The sequence below is a fragment of the Salvelinus alpinus genome, chromosome 24 (genome assembly GCF_045679555.1).
Source record: "Salvelinus alpinus chromosome 24, SLU_Salpinus.1, whole genome shotgun sequence".
Lineage (NCBI taxonomy): Eukaryota > Metazoa > Chordata > Actinopteri > Salmoniformes > Salmonidae > Salvelinus > Salvelinus alpinus.
This window is the reverse complement of record NC_092109.1, coordinates 23,451,721-23,477,789: the sequence shown is the minus strand read 5'-3', so window position 1 is coordinate 23,477,789 and position 26,069 is coordinate 23,451,721. Positions and strand designations below refer to the sequence as shown.

At 42.8% G+C, this 26,069-nt stretch overlaps 1 protein-coding gene across 3 annotated transcripts; it reads left to right on the top strand.

Moving 5' to 3' along the window:
• The first annotated feature begins 10,709 nt into the window (after positions 1 to 10,709).
• On the top strand, positions 10,710 to 24,914 carry LOC139552356 (general transcription factor 3C polypeptide 5-like). 3 transcript variants are annotated; one of them, XM_071364013.1, is made up of 12 exons: positions 10,940 to 11,322; positions 11,721 to 11,919; positions 12,340 to 12,474; positions 12,551 to 12,749; positions 13,034 to 13,229; positions 14,812 to 14,916; positions 15,410 to 15,524; positions 15,651 to 15,731; positions 15,850 to 15,935; positions 16,059 to 16,141; positions 18,834 to 18,976; positions 24,636 to 24,914. In XM_071364013.1, exons 4-12 carry the CDS (start codon positions 12,553 to 12,555, stop codon positions 24,785 to 24,787), a joined length of 1,158 nt encoding a protein of 385 aa, XP_071220114.1. In that variant the 5' UTR covers positions 10,940 to 11,322; positions 11,721 to 11,919; positions 12,340 to 12,474; positions 12,551 to 12,552; the 3' UTR covers positions 24,788 to 24,914. The 3 variants fall into 3 exon arrangements, with proteins under 3 accessions (XP_071220113.1, XP_071220112.1, XP_071220114.1); XM_071364012.1 differs by lacking the exon at positions 12,340 to 12,474 and having other exon boundaries at positions 10,710 to 11,322; positions 18,834 to 18,971; XM_071364011.1 differs by lacking the exon at positions 12,340 to 12,474 and having other exon boundaries at positions 10,710 to 11,322.
• Positions 24,915 to 26,069: the final 1,155 nt, after the last annotated feature.

The following is a 26,069-nucleotide window of genomic DNA, read 5'->3' as shown; positions in this document are numbered from 1 at the left end:
TTGCGGAGAAAAGACAACTCACACTCCGCCCATATTTAACATAATCATGCATTCACTGTCATGTGACAAGTTGACAAACATTGTGAAGAAGAGGGGAAAAAACAGTCAAAAGGTCAAATACAAGCAGCATGTTAGCTTAGTAAGATGAGATGGCTCATGGTAAGCCTTTATGTGTGACCGTTTACTCATGGCGCAGGTTGCATGCAGACTGTCTTCCAACTGGCTCTGTAGCAGTCCTCTGCAAGGCTGAGCTCATGTTGTCTGGGGCTGAAATCTCTAGCATGACCAGTCAGAGATAATTCAAATCTATACCTGGAAAACCATGCAAATCTCAAGTCCGCCAGGCTTTCAAATGTCACACAGAGGAATGGACTGCCCACCAAAGAGCGGAGAGGGAGGATCAATCTCCCCAATCCTTCCAAAATCTCAATCACTAATATACAAACTGCTTAGGCCTTCCCCATGTATAATGCAGTTCTTCACACCCGTAAACAAAGGTCTGCACATTCAGCTTCATCTCTAGTTAGTCACACTGTTGGTCTTCAAGTGGGAAGAAGAAGTGTATTCCCTCTGTATTATGATATTGGATATACTGTATGACAACAGACAGAGCATGGAGTACTCAAACAGCCTGTCCCCATATCAAATCAAATTTATTTATATAGCCCTTCTTACATCAGCTGATATTTCAAAGTGCTGTACAGAAACCCAGCCTAAAACCCCAAACAGCAAGCAATGCAGATGTAGAAGCACGGTGGCTAGGAAAAACTCCTTAGAAAGGCCAAAACCTAGGAAGAAACCTAGAGAGGAACCAGGCTATGAGGGGTGGCCAGTCCTCTTCTGGCTGTGCCGCGTGGAGATTATAACAGAACATGGCCAAGATGTTCAAATGTTCATAAATGACCAGCATGGTCAAATAATAATAATCACAGTAGTTGTCTCACAGTAGTTGTCGAGGGTGCAACAAGTCAGCACCTCAGGAGTAAATGTCAGTTGGCTTTCATAGCCGATCATTGAGACTATCTCTACTGCTCCTGCTGTCTCTAGAGAGTTGAAAACAACAGGTCTGCTACAGGTAGCACGTCCGGTGAACAGGTCAGGGTTCCATAGCCGCAGGCAGAACAGTTGAAACTGGAGCAGCAGCACGCCCAGATGGACTGGGGACAGCAAGGAGTCATCATGCCAGGTAGTCCTGAGGCATGGTCCTAGGGCTCAGGTCCTCCGAGAGAGAGAAAGAAAGAAAGAGAGAATTAGAGAGAGCATACTTACGTTCACACAGGACACCGGATAAGACAGAAGAAATACTCCAGATATAACAGACTGACCCTAGCCCCCCGACACATAAACTACTGCAGCATAAATACTGGAGGCTGAGACAGGAGGGGTCAGGAGACACTGTGGCCCCATCCGATGATACCCCCGGACAGGGCCAAACAGGCAGGATATAACCCCACCCACTTTGCCAAAGCACAGCCCCCACACCACTAGAGAGATATCTTCAACTACCAATTTACCATCCTGAGACAACCCAGACAGGAAGACCACGTCAACGACTCAACCCACTCAAGTGATGCACCCCTCCTAGGGACGGCATGGAAGAGCACCAGTAAGCCAGTGACTCAGCTGCTGTAATAGGGTTAGAGGCAGAGAATCCCAGTGGAGAGAGAGGAACTGGCCAGACAGAGACAGCAAGGGTGGTTTGTTGCTCCATAGCCTTTCCGTTCACCTTCACACTCCTGGGCCAGACTACACTCAATCATAGGACCTACTGAAGAGATGAGTCTAAAATAAAGACTTAAAGGTTGAGACCGAGTCTGCATCTCTCACATGGGTAGGCAGACATTCCATAAAAATGGAGCTCTATAGGAGAAAGCACTGACTCCAGCTGTTTGCTTAGAAATTCTAGGGACAATTAGGAGGCCTGCGTCTTGTGACCGTAGCGTACGTGTAGTTATGTATGTCAGGACCAAATCGGAAAGATAGGTAGGATCAAGCCCATGTAATGCTTTGTAGGTTAGCAGTAAAACCTTGAAATCAGCCCTTGCCTTAACAGGAAGCCAGTGTAGGGAGGCTAGCACTGGAGTAATATGATCACATTTTTTGGTTCTTGTCAGGATTCTAGCAGCCGTACTTAGCACAAACTGAAGTTTATTTAGTGGTTATCCGGGTAGCCGGAAAGTAGAGCATTGCAGTAGTCTAACCTAGAAGTAACAAAAGCATGGATTAATTTTTCTGCATCATTTTTGGACAGAACATTTCAGATTTTTGCAATGTTACGTAGATGGAAAAAAGCTGTCCTTGAAACAGTCTTGATATGTTCGTCAAAAGAGAGATCAGGGTCCAGAGTAACGCAGAGGTCCTTCACAGTTTTATTTGAGACGACTGTACAACCATCAAGATTAATTGTCAGATTCAACAGAAGATCTCTTTGTTTCTTGGGACCTAGAACAAGCATCTCTGTTTTGTCCGAGTTTAAAAGTAGAAAGTTTGCAGCCATCCACTTCCTTATGTCTGAAACACAGGCATCTAGCGAGGGCAATTTTGGGGCTTCACCATGTGTAACAGTATAACTTTCGTCCGTCCCCTCGCCCCGGGCTCGAACCAGGGACCCTCTGCACACATAGACAACTGACACCCACGAAGCATCGCTACCCATCGCGCCACAAAAGCCACGGCTCTTGCAGAGCAAGGGGAACATCTACTTCAGGTCTCAGAGTGAGTGACGTCACCGATTGAAACGCTATTAGAGCACACCACCGCTAACTAGCTAGCCATTTCACATCGGTTATACATGTTTCATTGAAATGTACAGCTGTGTGTCATCCGCATAGCAGTGAAAGTTAACATTATGTTTTCGAATGACATGCCCAAGAGGTAAAATGTATAGTGAAAACAATAGTGGTCCTAAAACGGAACCTTGAGGAACACCAACATTTACAGTTGATTTGTCAGAGGACAAACCATTCACAGAGACAAATTGATATCTTTCCGACAGATAAGATCTAAACCAGGCCAGAACTTGTCCGTGTAGACCAATTTGGGTTTCCAATCTCTCCAAAAGAATGTGGTGATTGATGGTAACAAAAGCAGCACTAAGGTCTAGGAGCACGAGGACAGATGCAGAGCCTCAGTCTGACACCATTAAAAGGTCATTTACTACCTTCACAAGTGCAGTCTCAGTGTTATGATGGGGTCTAAAACCAAACTGAAGCATTTTGTATACATTGTTTGTCTTCAGGAAGGCAGTGAGTTGCTGCGCAACTTTTGAGAGGAATGGGAGATTCGATATAGGCCGATAGTTTATTATATAAATTTAATGGGTCAAGGTTTGGCTTTTTCAAGAGAGGCTTTATTACTGCCACTTTTAGTGAGTTTGGTACACATCCGGTGGATAGAGAGACGTTTATTATGTTCAACATAGAAGGGCCAAGCACAGGAAGCAGCTCTTTCAGTAGTTTAGTTGGAATAGGGTCCAGTATGCAGCTTGAAGGTTTAGAGGCCATGATTATTTTCATCATCATTGTGTCAAGAGATATAGTACTAAAACACTTGAGTGTCTCCCTTGATCCTAGGTCCTGGCAGAGTTGTGCAGACTCAAGACAACTGAGCTTTGGAGGAATACGCAGATTTAAAGAGGAGTCCATAATTTGCTTTCTAATGATCATGATCTTTTCCTCAAAGAAGTTCATGAATGTATTACTACTGAAGTGAAAGCCATCCTCTCGTGGGGAATGCTGCTTTTTAGTTAGCTTTGCGACAGTATCAAAAATAAATTTCAGATTGTTCTTATTTTCCTCAATTAGGTTGGAAAAATAGGATGATCGAGCAGCAGTGAGGGCTCTTCGATACTGCACGGTACTGGTACTGTCTTTCCAAGCTAGTCGGAAGACTTGTGTGGCGCCATTTCCGTTCCAATTTTCTGGAAGCTTGCTTCAGAGCTCGGGTATTTTCTGCATACCAGGGAGCTAGTTTCTTATGACAAATGTTTTTAGTTTTTAGGGGTGCAACTGCATCTAGGGTATTGCGCAAGGTTAAATTGAGTTCCTCAGTTTGGTGGTTAACCGATTTTTGTCCTCTGACGTCCTTGGGTAGGCAGAGGGAGTCTGGAAGGGCATCAAGAAATCTTTGGGTTGTCTGAGAATTTATAGCACGACTTTTGATGCTCCTTGGTTGGGGTCTGAGCAGATTATTTGTTGCGATTGCAAACGTAATAAAATGGTGGTCCGATAGTCCAGGGTTATGAGGAAAAACATTAAGATCCACAACATTTATTCCATGGGACAAAACTAGGTCCAGAGTATGACTGTGGCAGTGAGTAGGTCCAGAGACATGTTGGACAAAACCCACTGAGTCGATGATGGCTCCGAAAGCCTTTTGGAGTGGGTCTGTGGACTTTTCCATGTGAATATTAAAGTCACCAAAAATGTGAATATTATCTGCTATGACTACAAGGTCCGATAGGAATTCAGGGAACTCAGTGAGGAACGCTGTATATGGCCCAGGAGGCCTGTAAACAGTAGCTATAAAAAGTGATTGAGTAGGCTGCATAGATTTCATGACTAGAAGCTCAAAAGATGAAAACGCCGTTTTTTTTTTGTAAATTGAAATTTGCTATCGTAAATGTTAGCGACACCTCCGCCTTTGCGGGATGCGCAGGGGGTATGGTCACTAGTGTAACCAGGACGTGAGGCCTCATTTAACACAGTAAATTCATTAGGCTTAAGCCATGTTTCAGTCAGGCCAATCACATCAAGATTATGATCAGTGATTAGTTCATTGACTATAACTGCCTTTGAAGTGAGGGATCTAACATTAAGTAGCCCTATTTTGAGATGTGAGGTATCACGATCTCTTTCAATAATGGCAGGAATAGAGGTCTTTATTCTAGTGAGATTGCTAAGGCGAACACCGCCATGTTTAGTTTTGCCCAACCTAGGTCGAGGCACAGACACAGTCTCAATGGGGATAGCTGAGCTGACTACACTGACTGTGCTAGTGGCAGACTCCACTAAGCTGGCAGGCTGGCTAACAGCCTGCTGCCTGGCCTGCACCCTATTTCATTCTGGAGCTAGGGGAGTTAGAGCCCTGTCTATGTCCGTAGATAAAATGAGAGCACCCCTCCAGCTAGGATGGATTCCGTCACTCCTCAACAGGCCAGGCTTGGTCCTGTTTGTGGGTGAGTCCCAGAAAGAGGGCCAATTATCTACAAATTCTATCTTTTGGGATGGGTAGAAAACAGTTTTCAACCAGCGATTGAGTTGTGAGACTCTGCTGTAGGGCTGGCTCATCACTCCCCCTGACTGGGAGGGGGCCAGAGACAATTACTCGATGCCGACACATCTTTCTAGCTGATTTACACGCTGAAGCTATGTTGCACTTGGTGACCTCTGACTGTTTCATCCTAACATCGTTGGTGCCGACGTGGATAACAATATCTCTATACTCGCCAGTTTTAACTTTAGTCAGCACTATCTTCAGATTATCCTTAACGTCGGTAGCCCTGCCCCCTGGTAAACAGTGTATGATCGCTGGATGATTCGTTTTAAGTCTAATACTGCGGGTAATGGAGTCGCCAATGACTAGGGTTTTCAATTTGTCAGAGCTAATGGTGGGAGCCTTCAGCGTCTCAGACCCCGTAACGGGAGGAGTAGAGACCAGAGAAGGCTCGGCCTCTGACTCCGACTCGCTGCTTAATGGGGAGAACAGGTTGAAAGTTTCTGTCGGCTGAATGAGCGACACCGGTTGAGCATTCCTACAGCATTTCCCTCCAGAAGCCATGAGAAAGTTGTCCGGCTGCGGGGACCGTGCGAGGGGATTTATACTAACGTTACTATCTGTACTTATTGGTGGCACAGATGCTGTTTCCTCCTTTCCTACACTGAAATTACCCTTGCCTAACGATTGCGTCTGAAGCTGGGCTTGCAGCACAGCTATCCTCGCCGCAAGGCGATCGTTCTCCTGTATATTATGATTACAGCGAGTGCAAGTAGAAGGCATCATGTTAATGTTACTACTTAGCTTCGGCTGCTGGAAGTCCTGGCGAACCATGTCCAGATCAAATGTCCGGAGTGAAAAAGTTGAGTGAGGGAAAAACAAAAAATATAAACGGTAATTAAAAAGTAAAAACCGTAAAGTTGTCAGGTAGCAAAGTAGGGTTGGCAACAAAACGCACAGCAGCACGTAAACAAGTCTGCAAGTTGTGACCGTACCACACCCATCCATTCTGACAGGTTTGCTTAGACATACACATTGCACTTCTCATGAAGACACAACACCTTCCTCAAACACCAACTCCAGTTAGGCCATTTAAGCTGTTACAGTCAAATCAGACCATTTCTTAGTAAAATCTGTTATCAAATACTGTATAAGTAGCTGGCCAAGTACAACTATGGGTTGAATCAGGTTTTGAGGTTTTAGACCTACCACTGTCCACAACTGTTTGCTAATTTCTAACAAAAATACATTAAATTCCCACTTTATGCTGCAGGGTAGCAGAATTCCATGAACTTTCAATAAATTCCCTGGTGTTCCGGAAATCCTGTTTGGAGGGTTCCAGATTTGCCTAAAAAAAAAAAATTCAACCTGGGTTAAATCAGTAGGTGAAAAATACAACACCCGTACATGGTCACAACAGCAGTATGAGTTTATGTTGCGGGTTTGTTACAGAAATCAGTGTCTAGGTGCGGAATGAAACATACATCCTGTCCACTGTCTGGTACAGTTGGTAAACAAATCTGTGGTGCCATGCAAATGAGTGTTTATATAACCCAGGCAACAGGGTCCGTTGTGCTCAGGAGAAACAGTTAGGGTTGCATCCTGGTGTGAGGGTACAGAGCAAAACAAAATGCTGCACAGGCAGCCAATGGCAGAGAGAGGAGCAGGATGAGCGGGCCTAAACAAACAGGACATGGGTCCTGCATTGGAGGGGTGGGGCCCAGACTGTAGCCTGGGGGGAAACTGGGGAAATTAGGGGACCAGGTCCACCCACACGCACCTGAGCTGAACTTCCCTTTTCAACATTCGCATACAGGTGTGTGTCTGTGCTTTTTATCATTTAGTACAACACAACGCAGGGTTTTAATTAAAACAACACAATATAGTAACGTCTCAATAGCATATATTAATTATTGTATGCTTTTATGCTCTCTCTCTCTCCTCCCCCTCTTCATTTGCATCTCCTGTGCCGGCCTGGGGCACAGTGGCATCCTAATCCTTCAAAGAACTAAACTGTACGTTTCTCTAGAACTTCAATGTTAAACTGTCCACTCAAAGTAAAGATAAAATTAACATCTTTAAACACTTCCAGCTCAACAACAAACTTAAGCTAAATCAAGACAAATTATTTTCCCCTCATTTTTTTTAACTACAAGATAATGAAACAAAAGGTGAAATCAACAAAGCAAACTGCTTTCTTTTCAATTGTGCAGCACTAATTCGTCTAATGGCCCATGCCTGCTGCCTTGCCAGCAAGCTTGTGGAGGAATCAGATACCAGAAACCGACTTAACACTGACAAACACATTAACAGAAAACAAGAAAAAAACTCAAAATCTGTTCCACCCAGCCAAGACCCTGTAAAGCACAAGAAAATCATGGCACACATCTGCACACACTCTTAACCTAACCATACCAAGCACACACACACACACACACACACACACACACACACACACACACACACACACACACACACACACACACACACACACACACACACACACACACACACACACACACACACACACACACACACACACACACACACACACACACACACACACACACACACAGGTAGAGTAAGATGAATTTAAATTTGTCTTGCAAATGAGTATGCAAAATATCCCTGGTCTGTGCCCTGGTAAAGGGTTGGAAGGTGGAAAGGTGTGCCAGCCCGAGGCTAAAAGCTAGGGGAGACATGTTGAAGAACGGATATCTCCCATGGGTTGCTCTATCTTAAGAAATATGTACTATTTTATGTACTACTTTAATTAGCATACACTGAGTATTTACTGTTTCAAGCAATGGAAGCTATAACATCGATGTACAGACATATAGTATTATATTTACAGTTAGCAATGCTTGACATAGAAAGTCCATGGAAAGTATTAATTGACAATATATATATATATATTTTTAAGTTACACATCCCTAGCTACATGAACTGCCCCGCTCCAAATCAACTGAAGGACAAAGAACCCTATCATCCATGTTTATGACCTCAGAGCCAGGTACTGGATGGTATGAGATAGAGAAGAGACAGAGAAGGAGAGGAGTGACCAGGCCAAGTCTAACACACGCAGATTACCAAAGAAGAGAAGATAAAAGGCAATCATTATTTAAATCCAGGGAGTGGTGTATTTGTTTGTGTAACGCATCAAATTAGAGGTAAAGTCATGCTCTTCTCCAGAACCTAGCTGGGAAAGCTGAAGAGGTAAAACATTGAAGAGGCATGAAGCTTGATTTGATCTACTTTTGCTAATACAACATTCATATCATCCTTTTGATAAATTTATTTGACGTTTACATGTTTATGTTTAGCCTTGACTCTCAATGCTATTGGACTAGTGAACTAAAGAAGAAGCCAAACTGAGGCAGCTTTCTTCCATAGACACAGGAAGTAGGTCTCTGATCACATGAGAGTGGCGGGCTGGTGATACCATTTGAATGACAGTTAGCAGGGGGAAGAGTGTAGTGGATCAGAATGACAATAATGGCATCAGCCATCTTCGCTGCAGCTCTGAGGCAGTTCATCATCCAAAAATGGCTTTGCCTTTCCAACCGCCACACAATCAGCTGCAAAGCATGGGCTTCTGACTGCACATGATGCACTGAGAGAGAGAAGAGGAGAGAGGGAAGGGAGAGAAGTTGAAAAAGGAGTGAGAAGGACTGAGCAGGGTCAACAAGGAAAGAGAGTGAAAATTAAAAAGAGATATAGAGAAAGAGGTGGAAAGAGAGAGGGTGAAATCTGGGGCTATGCAGCAGGCCTTGCTGGGCAAGCCGGGCAATGGTGGGTGTGTGATAGTCTTATCATGGCTGCCCCACACTGTAACGGTCGGAAACATGCCAGAGTCTCGACAGGGAGGAGTGAACAGTCCCTCCACAGAGATAGCACCCAACACAGCCGTAATCTGGGAGACACAGGAGCACGGACCAATAGACAGAGGTGCTAGATCCCACTCCGTGTGAAACCCCGGCTCCACCACACCACATGACAAATTGTTTCTCCCAGCATGACCTCTTCTGCTGTCTCATCATCTCCCGCAAAGCACAGAACTTCATAATACGTCCCGACGCTGGAAGCACAAATGCCTTATCTGGCTCTACTCTAGAAAAGCATGGCACTAGGGTTCTTATTCAAACAGCTGTTACACACCAAAATCCTCTCCATTTCAGGGGACGGAGTGAAATGTAGTTATTTGTAATATACACTGTGACTGTGTTGGAATGGATCTGAAGTGGTAAAACTGAAACAGGATGTCAAAACAAAAGTTTCACGACTTGACTATCAGAAGGACACCAGCCATCATCAACCCTACAAAAAAAACAAGAAGCCAATGGAAAACATATACTGTTTATCTTGAGTCACATCATATTATCTTATATTGCCCTTAAGGCACAGAAGTCGGATTTTTAAAAAGTAAACAGAAATGTCTATCACTAAATAGAACATTGCTAAATTGTAGGCCTTTCCAATATATTCTAACACAACTTGCTTTGCTGATCTAATATTACTTCTCCTCTGTAGAATCAGATTCTCTCTTTCTGATGGAGGATGTTATGAGATTATACAGATTACACCACACTTGAGGGAGGAGGACATGATACAAATGCACAAACCACTGTTTCAAAGTTCCTAACAGCAAGACCAGATCACTCCTTTTCTAAATAACAAGGACACCCTGGGGGCAGGATCCCAAATTGGAGTTTAGCATAAAGTAAACTTTTAAAATGGTGATACAACTGATATAGCAGTTGTATCAATAGGGTGAGGCAAATTACAAGTGGCTTTATCAATCTGAGACAATATCCAAACATTTCAATTTTATGTGTAAGACAGAAGTATACATTAAAGGGAGATTTCAGGATTTTGGCAGTTAGGCTCTTTATCTACTTCCCCAGAGTCAAATTAACTTGTGGATACCATTTTTACATCAGTGTTGCAAACGGAACCTTATTTGTCTTTTTACCAAAGTACAGTACTTGACTTGCGTGGGAGCACACCGGAAGTGAGTACCAGATGGCCCACCTAAACACGAAGTTGGGTTGGAGCTCGTAAGATATCGCCGCCATCTTCTGTCCGAGGAATCGTGCAGTATGACTAACATAAACGATAAAACATCAACATGTGTATGAAGTCTTTAGCGCATATATATTAAAAGCATAATAACTGTTTATTAAGTGGTGGAATTGTCCTTTTGACTTGTTGCTAGTGTAACGCAATTAACAACGTGCCATACACTCACTCCACAGCTAGCTTGAAATGTTCTGGATGGAGCCATCCAGTTGATAGCTTTCAGGTGGTTCAACTTGTTGGAATGTCAAGTAGAGGATCACTGGTTTAAGCCCAGTATGGGGTAGGTGAAGGAAACTAAGCTGTTAGCAACACGAGAGAGACTACAAGGACACACCTGATGCTTAAACCAAAACCTGACCTTAACTTAATTGTCTAGCCTTTTTCTTGCAGTACATCTCCTGCCCCCTTCTGGCTTGAAATTGCTTAGACTTCAGATCTAGTTTGGGCTGTTCCAAGGATCACGCATAATACTGACCGTAGTGAGAATTATTAGACCTGGCTGAATATAGCCTAAGGGGTTTATATGGATAAACTAAATATTGTGGCTGACATCAAACATGCTTCTTCCACAGCCTATATTCGTCAAGTCTAATCGTTCTCTCTGGCCGGCCGGAACTATAAACAAGTCCAATTGTTTCCACCCGTAGGGATTTATTGGTCGAAATGTTTGAGCTTTTTACGAACCAGAAAACCACACTTTAATCTGTAAATTGTTTCGCTAATTAGTCAACTTAAGTGCATTCAAATAACGCAATCAACTCAAACTGTGACAGTTATTTATCTAAAGGTGAGATGGCAGCATCCGGGTTGGACGATTTGAATTTTACAATGAAAGAGATAACCGGCACGCGCCAGTCTGTCTCGGGCAGCACAAGTGATGAGACGTTCACTGCCAGTGTTGTGCCTGAGAGTTCGTCGACTCTTTCCCTATCAGAGGACAATAAACTCGTCTGTGTGGAATATCCAGGTATTATCTCCAATGTGGACAAGATGCTGGAAAGTATTGGGGGTATACAAGGGATGTCCAAGGTGAGCAAGCAATTCTAGCTAGCTACACACGCCGATCAGCGCATGCGCGACTTGTCACTTGCTAGCTACGTTAGTCTGCTTGTAATGTTTATTCATATATATATATACATTTCTCATTAAAACATGTCGCTAGCTATTTATATATATATATATGATACACACAGGAAGCTGTTGAGTGAAAAACCCACATATCTATATATAGTTATATATATATATAACTAGCTAGCGACATGTTTTAATGATACATTTTATCATTCACAACATATTAGTTTACTGTAGGTAACAGGTGCTAGCTACTTCAGACATACGTACTCACATGTTGTTGTTCCCATAATTCACCACTATTTGCGTTGTTCATAATAATGATGATGAACTAAAAAGGAAGTGCTTCTCCACAGACCTATGCTGACCCCAGCAGACGGTTGGAACTTCGCTTTCGTCCCCAGGACCCGTTCTGTCACCCTGTCTGTGGAAACCGTTACTCCTCCACCAACCTGCTGCTGCGCATGAAAAGGAGGGTGCGTAAAGGCAACCCCAAGGAAGCCCAAATCAACATGGACATCCTGGGTGTCATCGGGACAACATACAAATTCCAAGGTTCAACTTCTTAAACTTCAAACACTTGAGTGTCTGTGACCCCTTTATGATTCCTTCCCATTGCCTCCCTACTCTGATCTGTGCTGCTATTACTCTTAATTGTGTATTTGTTGTTGATGTAAGTTGTACACTGAGTGTACAAAACATTAACAACACCTGCTCTTTCCATGGCAGACTGACCAGGTGAATCCAGGCTAAAGCTATGATCCCTTATTGATGTCACTTGTTAAATCCACTTCAGTGAGTGTAGATGAAGAGGAGGAGATGGGTTAAAGAAGGATTTTTAAGCCTTGAGACGGATTGTATGTCTCAATTGAGGTTGAAGGTGCAAGACAAAATATTTTAGTGCCCTTGAATGGGGGTATGGTCGTAGGTTTGTGTCAAGAACTGCAACACTGCTGGGTTTTTCACTCTCAACAGCTTCCTGTGTGTATCGAGAATGGTCCACCACCCAAAGGATTTCGAGCCAACTTGACACAACTGTGGGAAGCATTGGACTAAAACCTGGGCCAGCATCCCTGTAGAATGCTTACGACAAATCCGGTTTGGGCCGGGGTGGGTTGCGCTGCTCAATATTAGGAAGGTGTTCTTAATGTTTTGTACAATCAGTGTATATTGTTAATTGTTGCAGGGATGGCAGACTTCCAGTATCTTGCAGTGCATTCAGCAAAGGACGGCTCACACACATCCCTCTACGATAAGATCATCTTGCGTAAACCAGAGAATAATGAGTTCTTTGAGCAGCCTGTGCCCCTCTTCCTTCCTCCACCCATCTTCTCTCGCCTGGACAGTGCTGTGGACTATAACTACCGACCTGAAATCCAACACAAGTAAGCAGGGGCATTGGAGCAGTGTTCCACTACACAGTTTCACCCTCAGAGGTAGTGTGTTCAGGTCAGAAACAAATATGCAAATGGAAGTCAACATTTGTGTCAGCAATTATGCGTAGGAATTCCCAACAACAACAACTTTAGAAAATGGTGTGTTCAACAAGAGGAGCAAGACAGGAAGCCCCTTATTTAGTTATAAAGATGCAGGTGCTAATAGATTTGGCCATTGGCCAACCCATAAGGGTTATTAGCTAAACCATTGTGGTCTTGTGTCTTCTGTGCAGAGAAGGCCATTGTCCCCCAACAGTCTCCAGGGATAATCTGATTGGTTTGAGTCGAGCGCGTCGGCCTCATAATGCCATCTTCCTCACTTTTAACGACCAGAACATCCCCACGGAGCCCATGGAGGCTGCCAAGGTCAACTGGAAGAGAGTGTGTGTTCACCCCAGTGACATAAAGGCAGAGGAACAACTGAAGGAGGTTAGTATACTTTGCATTGGGCTACTGAGGTTTATTCAGAAGCCATTGTGAAGACTGCATGAAGTCAAAATCAGGAGGGATGTTCTCATGTTTGAAACTATTCTTTATTATGTTAGTCACATATGCATAGGAACATAGCATTTTTTTCTGTTTGAGCCTTTTTTTTAAAATTCTAATGCTATTTCAAGACAGAAATGTTTACTTAAGTGTTAGCCTGTAGGGTAGTTTATATTTGGTCTCTCTGATTTAGATGGAATTACAATGGACACTCTCAGACCTTGATGACGATACCCAGTGTGCTAGTGGAGGGTGAACACAGTTTACCCAGTTTTTTGTTGTTGTTGCCCAACAGTTTACCCACCTTTTGTTGAGAAATACAGTACCAGTCAAAAGTTTGGACACACCTACTGATTCAAGGGTTTTTCTTTATTTTTACTGTTTTCTACATTGTAGAATAATAGTGAAGACAAACAATGAAATAACACATATGTAATCATGTAGTAACCAAAAAAGTGTTAAACAAATCTAAATGTATTTTATATTTGAGATTCTTCAAAGTAGCCACCTGTTGCCTTGATGACAGCTTTGCACACGCTTGGCATTCTCTCAACCAGCTTCATGAGGTATTCACCTGGAATGCATTTCAATTAACAGGTGTGCCTTATGTTAATTTGTGGAATTTCTTTCCTTAATGCGCTTGAGCCAATTAGTTGTGTTGTGACAAGGTAGGGTTGGTATACAGAAGATAGCCCTATTTGGTAAAAGACCATGTCCATATTATGGCAAGAACAGCTCAAATAGCCAAAGAGAAACAACAGTCCATCATCAAGAACATTGAGTTATTTCAAGTGCAGTCGCAAACACCATCAAGCACCATGATGAAACTGGCTCTCATGAGGACCGCCACAGGAAAGGAAGACCCAGAGTTACCTCTGCTGCAGAGGATAAGTTCATTAAAGTTACCAGCCTCAGAAATTTCAGCCCAAGTAAATACTTCATAGAGTTCAAGTAACAGACACATCTCAATATTAACTGTTCAGAGGAGACTGAATCAGACCTTTATGGTCGAATTGCTGCAAAGAAACCACAGCTAAAGGACACCAATAAGAAGAGACTTGCTTGGGCCAGGTAACACGAGCAATGGACATTAGACCAGTGGAAATCTGTCCTTTGGTCTGATTTTTGGTTCAAACCATCGTGTCTTTGTGAGACGCAGAGTAGGTGAACGGATGATCTCCGCATGTGTAGTTTTGATGCTTCACTATTCTACAATGTAGAAAATACTAAAAATAAAGAAACCCTTGATTGAGTAGGTGTGTCAACTTTTGACTGGTACTGTACATTGAAAGTATAGGGAGCGTAACTTCTTTCACCGTGGCCGGTGATCAGAGTTTACCCACTTATTATTTAAAAAATTCAACTACATCACTGGCGTTACCTGCCCACCTATTTTTTTTTACATCACCATGTACAAAGGATGTTCCTATGGTATTTTTCTATGGAAAATGTACACATCGGAAATGTTAAGTCTATTGCTTTGATATACCCTCTGTTAACTTTCCCCAAACCACACTGTGTGTAGATGTTTGAGAGCCGGCCCATCTGGTCCGGGTACGCGGTCAAGGCCAACCTGGACCTCCACCCTGATAAACTGAAGCTGCTGCTCCCTATCATGGCCTACTATATGGTGAGGAGACCTAGACCAGCCAATGGAAAAAGCGATAGGTTTTCTATCTCCAAAAATAGCATATGTCTGCTATCTAACTGTCACCATGGATACTACAGCCCAAGGGCACATACCTGTATACCATTCATCAGGATGCCAATTGTTTGGCTGTCTGCATATTCTCTGACACCTAACTAATCTATATGGTGAGCAGACCCAGACCAGCAGGGGGTCAATAAAGGGAAATAGGGCATCTCTCTATTTACATGCCATGTCCTATTCAATTCACTTGACTTGAAATTAACCTCTTGAGAGAAGTAGAAGTGGATGGTGGCAAGAGAGAAAGAAGACGCAAACATAAAAATCTATTTGATCAATAGAATATTAAATAAAAGTGTAGTAGGAAAAACAGAACGAGTCCTCGCAATATAATAATTGAGTGAGTCAACAGAACAGCCCATTGTTCTTATTTGCCATACAAATTCCATTGAAATCTGATATGTGTATCCTCTAGGTGACAGGCCCCTGGAGGAGCCTCTGGGTGAGATTTGGCTACGACCCTTGCAAGACACCAGACGCCAAGAAATACCAGGTGCTGGACTTCAGGATCCGCTGCAGTACCAAGCACGGTGAGGAGTGGGGTTAGGGTGGAGGTTTGGTTCAATCTAATCTGGAGGGACAATTTAATTCCACAGCCTTTGTTAATCATGCGTTGTTTTATGAGACCGTGTTTTCCTCCCTGTGACTGTCTTTAGGATATACTATAAATGACATGCCAGTGAAGGCCAAGAGGAGCACTTTCAACTATACCCTGCCAATCACACTTAACAAAGCAGGTGGGTAACTGGGCATATGTCTGGTGTGTGTGACTGTGTCTGTGCTTGCATGCGTACGTGTGTGTGTCCGTGTGTATTAGTGATGATTGTCTCACTAATGTCCCTCTTTGTTGTTCAGTGCCCCAGGCTGCTAATGTGACAGATTTACCCCCCGAGGGCCCTGCTGGTGGACGTAGTGCTAATATAACCAGATACCAGCTCAAGGTAAGGAACTGAAGACTTCCCCACAACTTACTCACTATACATATTATACTGTACTAACAAGAATGTCACCGTAATAAGACCTCAGATACCAACCTCCTTTTACCCTGTCTCCTGTTTGTCCAGGATTCCTCATACATATTCCGAGATGGGACCCTGCCCCCCCACAGGCAGATGTTCTACCAGCTCTGTGATCTGGATGTGGAGAGGTAAAATCCAACATGGTATACGGGCGATTCCATTAGAGATTGTCCCAAATATATTTGTTTTTGATCTTCCTGAAATGAAATCCATAGAAAGGTCCTTTGGGGAAAGGATGTTTGGCATACCTTTTTTAAATCTGTATCCAAAATAATTATGTTTAACATTTTAGCCTTACCAAGTCTTCTTTAAGACACTACAACAATGAGTCTATAGATGCTACAAAGCCAGACTTAGTGTCATTTTAAACAGTACTGTGTGCTCTGAAATATGAGTAGTGTTGAGATTAAGAATACCATTTCTGTACATTAATTTATGGTTCATAAAAAATATAAACCTACATTTCTTAGGTACCCTTTTTGATTTTCATTTTTTGGCATATTGTTTTAAACAATATACTCTACAAGTGCATAACATTTCCAGAGTTGGTTCTCTGCTACTTTTGAAGTTATAATACATTTTATGAGCAACACCAATATATTGAATGGGCAAATGGATTCAAAGGAACTCCTTCTGCTGGTGACTTACTAAATATGCAATCCTAAAGGAGGGCTGTGAATGGCCTATAAATTCAATAAATAAAATGGGTTTGAGCACACGGTAAGGTTTTAAATGACACCAAGAATGTGTTTTTAGCATCTACAGAGTCATTGTTGTAGTGTCTAAAATAAGGTGTGTGTAAGGCCAAAATGTGAAAAATGGCCTAACCTAATCAATTATTCTAAGGTATGCCAAACATCCTTCCCCCAAGGGACCTTTCTATGGATTTATTTAATAGATTCTAAACATAACTACAGTGCCTTCAGCAAGTAATCGTACCCCTTGAATTATTCCACATTTTGTTGTTTTACAGCCTGAATTCAAAAGGAATTAAATGTATTATTTTTCTCAACCATCTACACACAATACCCCATAATGACAGTCATACATTTTTTTGTTGTGGAAAAATACAGAAATATCTCATTTACATAAGTATTCACAATCCTGGGTCCGTACTTTGTAGACGAATCTTTGGCATTGATTACAGCTGTGAGTCTTTCTGGGTAAGTCTCTAAGTGCTTTCCACACCTGGATTGTGCAACATTTCCCCATTTTTTATTATTTTCAAAATTCTTCAAGCTCTGTCAAATTGGTTGTTGATCATTGCTAGATAAACATTTTCAGGTCTTGTCATAGATTTTCAAGTAGATTTAAGTAAAAACTGTAACTCGGCCACACTATGCACATTCTTCTTGGGAAGTAACTCCAGTGTAGGTTTGACGTTGTGTTTTAGGTTATTGTCCTGTTGAAAGGTGATTTCATCTCCCAGTGTCTGTTGGTTAAGCAAACTGAAGCAGGATTTCCTCTAGGAATTTGCCTGTGCTTAGCTCCATTCTTTCTTTTTCCTGGAATAACTCCCCAGTCCTTAACAATTACAAGCATACCCATAACATGATGCAACAGCCACTGCTTGAAAATATGGAGAGTGGTACTCTGTAATGTATTGGATTTGTCCCAAACTTTGTATTCAGGACAAAAAGTTAATTATTTTGCAGTATTACTGTAGTGCCATGTTGCAAACGAGATGCAAGGTTTGATTTTTATTTGATTTTGTTCTGTACATGCTTCCTCCTTTTCACTCTGTCAATTAGGTTAGAATTGTAGAGTAACAACAATGTTGATCCATCCTCAGTTTTCCCCGAACACAGCCATTAAACCCTGTAACTGTTTTAAAGTCACCATTGGCCACATGGTGAAATCCCTAAGCGGTTTCCTTCCCCTCTGGCAACTGAGTTAGGAACAATGCCTGTATCCTTGTAGTGACTGGGTGTTTTGATACACCATCAAAAGTGTAATTCATAACTTCACCATGCTCAAAAGGATATTCATTGTCTGCTTTTTTAATATTTTGTATTTTTTTATACCCATCTACCAATAGGTGACCTTCCTTGAGAGGCTTTGGAAAACCTCCCTGATCTTTGTGGTTGAATCTGTTTTGAAATTCACTGCTCGACTGAGGGACCTAACAATTATCTGTGTTTTTTTTTCTTGTATTTAACCTTTATTTAACTAGGCAAGTCAGTTAAGAACAAATTCTTATTTACAATGACGGCCTACCCCGGCCAAACCCTAACTCGGATGACGCTGGGCCAATTTTGTGCTTCCCTATGGGACTCCCAATCACGGCCGGTTGTGATACACCCTGGAATCGAACCAGGGTCTAGTGACACCTCTACCACTAAGATGCAGTGCCTTAGACTGCTGCGCCACTCTGGAGTGTGTGGGGTACAGAGATGAGGTAGTCATTAAAAAATCATGTTGAACACTATTATTGCACACAGTGAGTCCATGCTATTTATGTGACTTGTTAAACAAATGTTTACTCCTGAACTTATTTAGGCTTGCCATAACAAAGGGGTTGAATACTTATTGACTCAAGACATTTCAACTTTTCGTTTGTAAGTAATTTGTAAACATTTTGAAAAACATAATTCCACTTTGACATTATGGGTTTTGGTGTGTAGGCCAGTGACAAAAATCATCTTAAGTTAATCAATTTTAAATTCCAGCTGTAACAACAAAATGTGGAAAAAGTCAAGGGGAGAGAATACTTTCTGAAGGCACTGTATATTTGGACCAATCTCCTTTGGAATTGCAGTGGCAAAGGTCTCTGCATGTTGTCCATTTGTGTCTAATGTTATGACCCTGCTCCTGGCTCAGCATAAGGAACGTGATCAGTCGGAACGATGGCCAGGAGGAGGAGTGTGACGAGAGGGATGGCTGGTGTCTGTCCCACACCTCTGATGACCTCCGAGATATCATGTCCTCTATGATCAAGCAGGTTATCCGTGCCAAGAGGTCAGGTGAGACCTCTCTCTCTAACACTGGTGCAGCATTAACCTATGATCGACCTGGCAGAGTTTGACTTCATGGTGTTTAGGTGGTTTTGAGTGTGTGTTGAATTGCAGTTCTTTCATAAGAGTTGAAGGAGAACCCCCTGGGGGTTGTAACAGTTAACTGTTACAATACACAACAAGTGATGACTACAGTCTTTCTCATAGGTCAAGCTGCTTTTTATTAATGTTCAGATGTAGTGCAGGAAAAATAGTTGTTATGCCTAATTTAGATATTTTTTTGCATATCATTTCCGACATTTGGTAGGCATTTTTTTTACTCAACTTGCCTATATTTAAATAGATGCAGCTTCTCTTCTACCATTTCTCCCTGTCCTGGACCAGAGTTTCCAAAACTCAGCCCCCCCCCCCCAAAAAAAAACAACAACCCAGGACCGAGTTTGGGAAACCCTGCCCTAGACGACTAAATAAAGGCTTGCTCACCCGAGGAATGTAAAATCGATCGGATTCTCTTTCATTTCTGCTTCTCTCACGGAGCGAGGGCATTAAGTGATTGGGGAGAAAATGAAATAACTCTAAAACAGTGGAAAGATTTTCTGTTCAAAATTTCCAAATAACCTCAGTTTGACTGGTTTTAAGGAAATGAAAGGCTGGTAAAACGATCCAACTTGTTTCTGATAATATTAAGTTCTACTTGGATGCATATTTTATGTGGTTGGTTGGAATACTGTCAGCTTTTATATTGCTGAAAAAGATAGCATTTCTACACTCCTGCTCCCGAGACAAAATTAACATTTGGTTTATGAATTTACTGCAAGAAATGCATAATTCAGCAGGAGTTAATATTATGTTATGCTTCATGTGAGAGGTTATAGGCCTACAGTCGATGTCCATTTCACCCATCTGAACTTCAACGGTTCGCTGACCAGGGGGTTCGGCCACACCTTCCGCACCCCTTCTTCTGCTATCCCTGATGTGAAGTGAACTAGTGTGGTCCAAGATTAACCATACTGTAGGCCCAGTCACCATGAGAATACTTTCCTCTAGCTCTGGTCACAACAGTCTGTCTGTCTGAGGTTTTGGTTACTTCCCCACTGCCGGTGTGCAAGTGTGGGCACAATGAGTGCATCTATACTGAAGAAAAATATAAATGCAACGGGCAACTTCAAACAGTTTCAAACCAGTCAATTGAAATACATTCATTAGGCCCTAATCTATGGATTTCACATAACTGGGAATACATAAACTCATCAAAAAAAGAAACATCCCTTTTTCAGGACCCTGTCTTTCAAAGATAATTTGTAAAGGGTTTAAACACTGTTTCCCATGCTTGTTCGATGAAACAATTAATGAACATGCATCTGTGGAACGGTCGTTAAGATAGTAACAGTTTACAGACGGTAGGCAATTAAGGTCACAGTTATGAAAACTTAGGACACTAAAGAGGCCTTTCTGCTGACTCTGGAAAAACACCAAAAGAAAGATGCCCAGGGTCCCATCTCATCTGCGTGAACGTGCCTTAGGCATGCTGCAAGGAGGCATGAGGACTGCAGATGCGGCCAGAGCAATAAATTGCAATGTCCGTACTGTGAGACGCCTAAGACAGCGCTACATAATGGACAGCTGATCGTCCTCGCAGTGGCAGACTACGTGTAACAACACCTGCACAGGATTGGTACATCTTAACATCACACCTGCGGGACAGTTACAGGATGGCAACAACAACTGCCCGAGTTACACCAGGAACGCACAATCCCTCCATCAGTGCTCAGACTGTCCGCAATAGACTGAGAGAGGCTGGACTGAGGGCTTGTAGGCCAGTTGTAAGGCAGTTCCTCACCAGACATCACCGGCAAAAACGTCGCCTATGGGCACAACCCCACCGTCGCTGGACCAGACAGGACTGGCAAAAAGTGCTCTTCACTGACGAGCCACGGTTTTGTCTCACCAGGGGTGATGATCAAATTCGTGTTTATCGTCGAAGGAATGAGCGTTACACCGAGGCCTGTACTCTGGAACGGGATCAATTTGGAGGTGGAGGGTCCGGCATGGTCTGGGGCGGTGTGTCACAGCATCATCGGACTGAGCTTGTTGTCATTGCAGGCAATCTCAACGCTGTACGTTACAGGGAAGACAATCCTCCTCATGTGGTACCCTTCCTGCAGGCTCACCCTGACATGACCCTCCAGCATGACAATGCCACCAGCCATACTGATCGTTCTGTGCATGATTTCCTGCAAGACATGAATGTCAGTGTTCTGCCATGGCCAGCGAAGAGCCTGGATCTCAATCCCATTGAACACGGCTGGGACCTGTTGTTTTGGAGGGTGAGGGCTAGGGCCATTCCCCCCAGAAATGTCCCGGAACTTGCAGGTGCCTTGGTGGAAGAGTGGGGTAACATCTTACAGCAAGAACTGGCAAATCTGGTGCAGTCCATGAGGAGGAGATGCACTGCAGTACTTAATGCAGCTGGTGGCCACACTAGATACTGACTGTTACTTTTGATTTTGACCCCCCCCCCCCCCCCCCCTTTGTTCAGGGACACATTATTCCATTTCTATTAGTCACATGTCTGTGGAAATTGTTCAGTTTGTCTCAGTTCCAGATAGCTGATGTTCTGAAAGAGCTGCAAAATCTGGACCCCTACAAATCAGCCGGGCTAGATGATCTGGACTCTCTCTTTCTAAAATTATTCACCGAAATTGTTGCAACCCCTATTACTAGCCTGTTCAACCTCTCTTTCGTATCGTCTGAGATCCCCAAAGATTGGAAAGCTGCCTCGGTCATTCCCCTCTTCAAAGGGGGAGACACTTTAGACCCAAACTGATACAGACCTATATCTATCCTACCCTGCCTTTCTAAAGTCTTTGAAAGCCAAGTTAACAAACAGATCACCGACCATTTCGAATCCCACCGTACCTTCTCCGCTATGCAATCTGGTTTCCGGCTTCAGCCACGCTCAAGGTACTAAACGATATCATAACTGCCATCGATAAGAGACAATACTGTGCAGCCGTATTCATCGACCTGGACAAGGCTTTCGACTCTGACAATCACCACATTCTTCTCGGCAGACTAAACAGCTTTGTTTCCTCAAATGACTGCCTCGCCTGGTTCACCAACTACTTCTCAGATAGAGCTCAGTGTGTCAAATTGGAGGGCCTGTTGTCCGGACCTCTGACAGTCTATGGGGGTGCCACAGGGTACAATCCTCGGGCAGACTCTTCTCTGAATACATCAATGATGTCGCTCTTGCTGCTGGTGATTCTCTGATCCACCTCTACGCAGACGACACCATTCTGTATGCTTCTGGCCCTTCTTTGGACACTGTGTTAACTAACCTTCAGACGAGCTTCAATGCCATACAACTCTCCTTCGTGGCCTCCAACTGCTCTTAAATGCAAGTAAAACTAAATGCATGCTCTTCAACCGATCGCTGCCCGCCTGCCCAGCATCACTACTCTGGACGGTTCTGACTTAGAATATGTGGACAACTACAAATACCTAGGTGACTGGTTAGACTGTAAACTCTCCTTCCAGACTCACATTAAAAATCTCCAATCCAAAATTAAATCTAGAATCAGCTTCCTATTTCGCAACAAAGCATCCTTCACTCATGCTGCCAAACACCCTCGTAAAACTGACTATCCTACCGATCCTTGACTTCGGCAACGTCATTTACAAAATAGCCTCCAACACTCTACTCAGCAAATTGGATGCAGTTTATCACAGTGCCATCCGTTTTGTCACCAAAGCCCCATATACCACCCACCACTGCGACCTGTATGCTCTTGTTGGCTGGCCCTCGCTTCATATTCGTCGCCAAACCCACTGGCTCCAGGTCATCATCTATAAGTCTTTGCTCACTGGTCACCATAGCAGCACACGCTCCAGCAGGTATATTTCACTGTTCACCCCCAAAGCCAATTCCTCCTTCGGCCGCCTTCCAGTTCTCTGCTGCCAATGACGGGAAAGAACTGCAAAAATCTCTGAAGCTGGAGACTCAAATCTCCCTCACTAGCTTTAAGCACCAGCTGTCAGAGCAGCTCACAGATCACTGCACCTGTACATAGCCTATCTGTAAATAGCCCATCCAACTACCTCATCCCCATACTGTTATCTATTTTATTTATTTTTGCTCCTTTGCACCCCAGTATCTCTACTTGTACACTCATCTTCTGTACATCTATCACTCCAGTGTTTAATTGCTATATTATAATTATTTTGCCACTATGGCCTATTTATTGCCTTACCTCCGTTATCCTACCTCATTTGCACACATTGTATATAGACTTTTTTTTACTGTATTATTGACTGTATGTTTGTTTATTCCCTGTGTAACTCTGTTGTTTGTGTTGCTTTGCTTTATCTTGACCAGGTCACAGTTGTAAATGAGAACTTGTTCTCAACTTGCCTACCTGGTTAAATAAAGGTGAAATAAGAAATGTTGAATCTTTTGTTCATACAAATATTTACACATGTTATGTTTGCTGAAAATAAACACAGTTGACAGTGAGAGGACGTTTCTATTTTTGCTGAGTTTGTATGCATCTGTTGGTCATAGATACCTTAGGGGCATGGATCAGAAAACCAGTCTGTATCTGATGTGACCACCATTTGCCTCATGCAGCACGACACATCTCCTTTGCATAGAGTTGATCAGGCTGTTGATTGTGGCCTGTACTATGTTGTCCCACTCCTCTTCAATGGCTGTACGAAGTTGCTGAATATTGACGGGAACTGGAACACGCTGTCGTACACTTCGAAAACATGCTAAATGGGTAACATGTCTGAGTATGCAGGCCATGGAAGAACTGGGACATTTTCAGCTTCCAGGAATTGTGTACAGTTAATTGCGACATGGGTCTGTGCATTATCATGCACAGACCCATGCACGACAAGGGCCTCAGGATCTCGTCATGGTCTTTGTGTATTCAAATTGCCATTGCTAGAATGCAGTTGTGTTCGTTGTCTGTAGCTTAGGCCATACCATTACTTCACCGCCACCATGGGGCACTCTGTTCACAATGTTGACATCTGCAAAATTCTCGCCCACTTGACGCCATACACGTGGTCTGCTGTTGTGAGGCCAGTTGGACGTACTGCAAATTCTCTAAAATGACATTGGAGGCAAGTTACTGTAGAGAAATTAATATTACAAATTCTGGCAACAGCTGGTTGGACATTCCTGCAGTCAGCATGCCAATTGCACACTCCTTCAACTTGAGACATCTGTGGCGTCACATTTCCGAGTGGCCTTTTGTCCCCAGCACAAGGTGCGCCTGTGTAATGATCGTGCTGTTTAATCAGCTTCTTGACATGCCACACCTGTCAGGTAGATGGATTAACTTGGCAATGGAGAAATGTTAACTAACAGGGATTTAAACAAATTTGTGCACAGCATTTGAGAGTAATAACCTTTTTGTACGTATGGAACGTTTCTGGGATCTTTTATTTCAGCTCATGAAACATGGGACCAACACTTTACATGTTGTGTTTTATATTTTTGTTCAGTATAGTATGTTAGATAACGTCTGCATAAATGAATTGCCCATTAAATAAGTGAGTTTATGTGTGTATCTTTTGACTTGTTGCTGTAAGATTTTAATCAATTATGGGGATCATGAATGTTTTAGTCCATCATACAGTATATCTGTGCTTTCTGCAGCTCCACACTCTTCTGGACCTGAGAGTTCTATTACCAGGCGAAAGACCCCAGAAAGTGGAGAGGATGATGAAGAGGAGAATGAGGAAGATGAGTTTCATCCCTCAGAGGGGAGTGACAATGAGATGCAGACAGAGATGCTGGATTATATGTGAGGATGGACACGGTCTATCTCTGCCCTGAGAAATGGACTGGAATTGTACAAACTTGCTTCGTTCACTATACAAACGTAAATTTTTGTGTATTTGCAAATTAGTGTGAATAAATGTGTTTTTAAGTTGAGTGATCTTTCCCCCTTTTATTGTCCACAATGGAAAAATTTATTCAGGAGCATTGTATCAGTTATCAATATGTTATCAGTTGGTTAGTTTCTTGCTGTACACATAACCAATGGAAAAAGTGACAGGAAACACTTTCAACACACCTCCAAAAATAGCATGTGTCTGCTAAACTCTGTCACCATGCATACTGCTGCCTACACCCAAGGTCATATACCTGTATACCATCCACCAGGATGCCATATTTTTTGCTGCCTGTCTGCATATTCTCTGACACCTAACTAATCTCTAAATTGTATAGACATGAGCTGCAAAATATTTAGTAACGCGATGAGCTCTGATTTGTATTTATTATGGATTCCTGGGGTCCAGCAAAATTGTCAGTAATATAATTTTAAAAACATTACAATACATTCACAACACATTGTGTGCCCTCAGGCCACTACTACCACAGATCTACGACACAAAATCTACGTGTGTGCAAGTGCCTGTGTTTGTGTCTCCACAGTCCCCGCTGTTCCATAATGTGTATTTTTATCTGTTTAAAAAATAATAATTGCTGCTTGCATGAGTTACTTGATGTGGGAGAGTTCCATGTAGTCATGGCTCTATGTAGCACTGTGCGCCTCCCATAGTCTGTTCTGGCCTTGGGGACTGTGAAAAGACCTATGGAGGCATTTCTTGTAGTGTATGCATGGGTGTCTGAGCGGTGTGACAGTAGTTCAAACAGACATCTCGGTGCATTCAACATGTCAATACCTCTCACAAATAGAAGTAGTGATGAAGTCAATCTCCTCCACTTTGAGCCAGGAGAGATTGACATGCATATTATTATTGTTAGCTCGCTGTACATCCAAGGACCAGCCATGCTACCTTGTTCTGAGCCAATTGCAATTTCCCTAAGTCCCTCTTTGTGGCACCATGACCACACGACTGAACAGTAGTCCAGGTGCAACAAAACTAGGGCCTCTAGTGCCTTGTTGATAGTGTTGTTAAAAAAACAGACAAGTGCTATATTATGGACAGGCTTCTCCACATCTTAGCTACTATTGTATCAATATGTTTTGATAATAACAGTTTACAATCCAGGGTTACTCCAAGCAGTTTAGTCACCTCAACTTGCTCAATTTCCACATTATTTCATTACAAGATTTAGTTG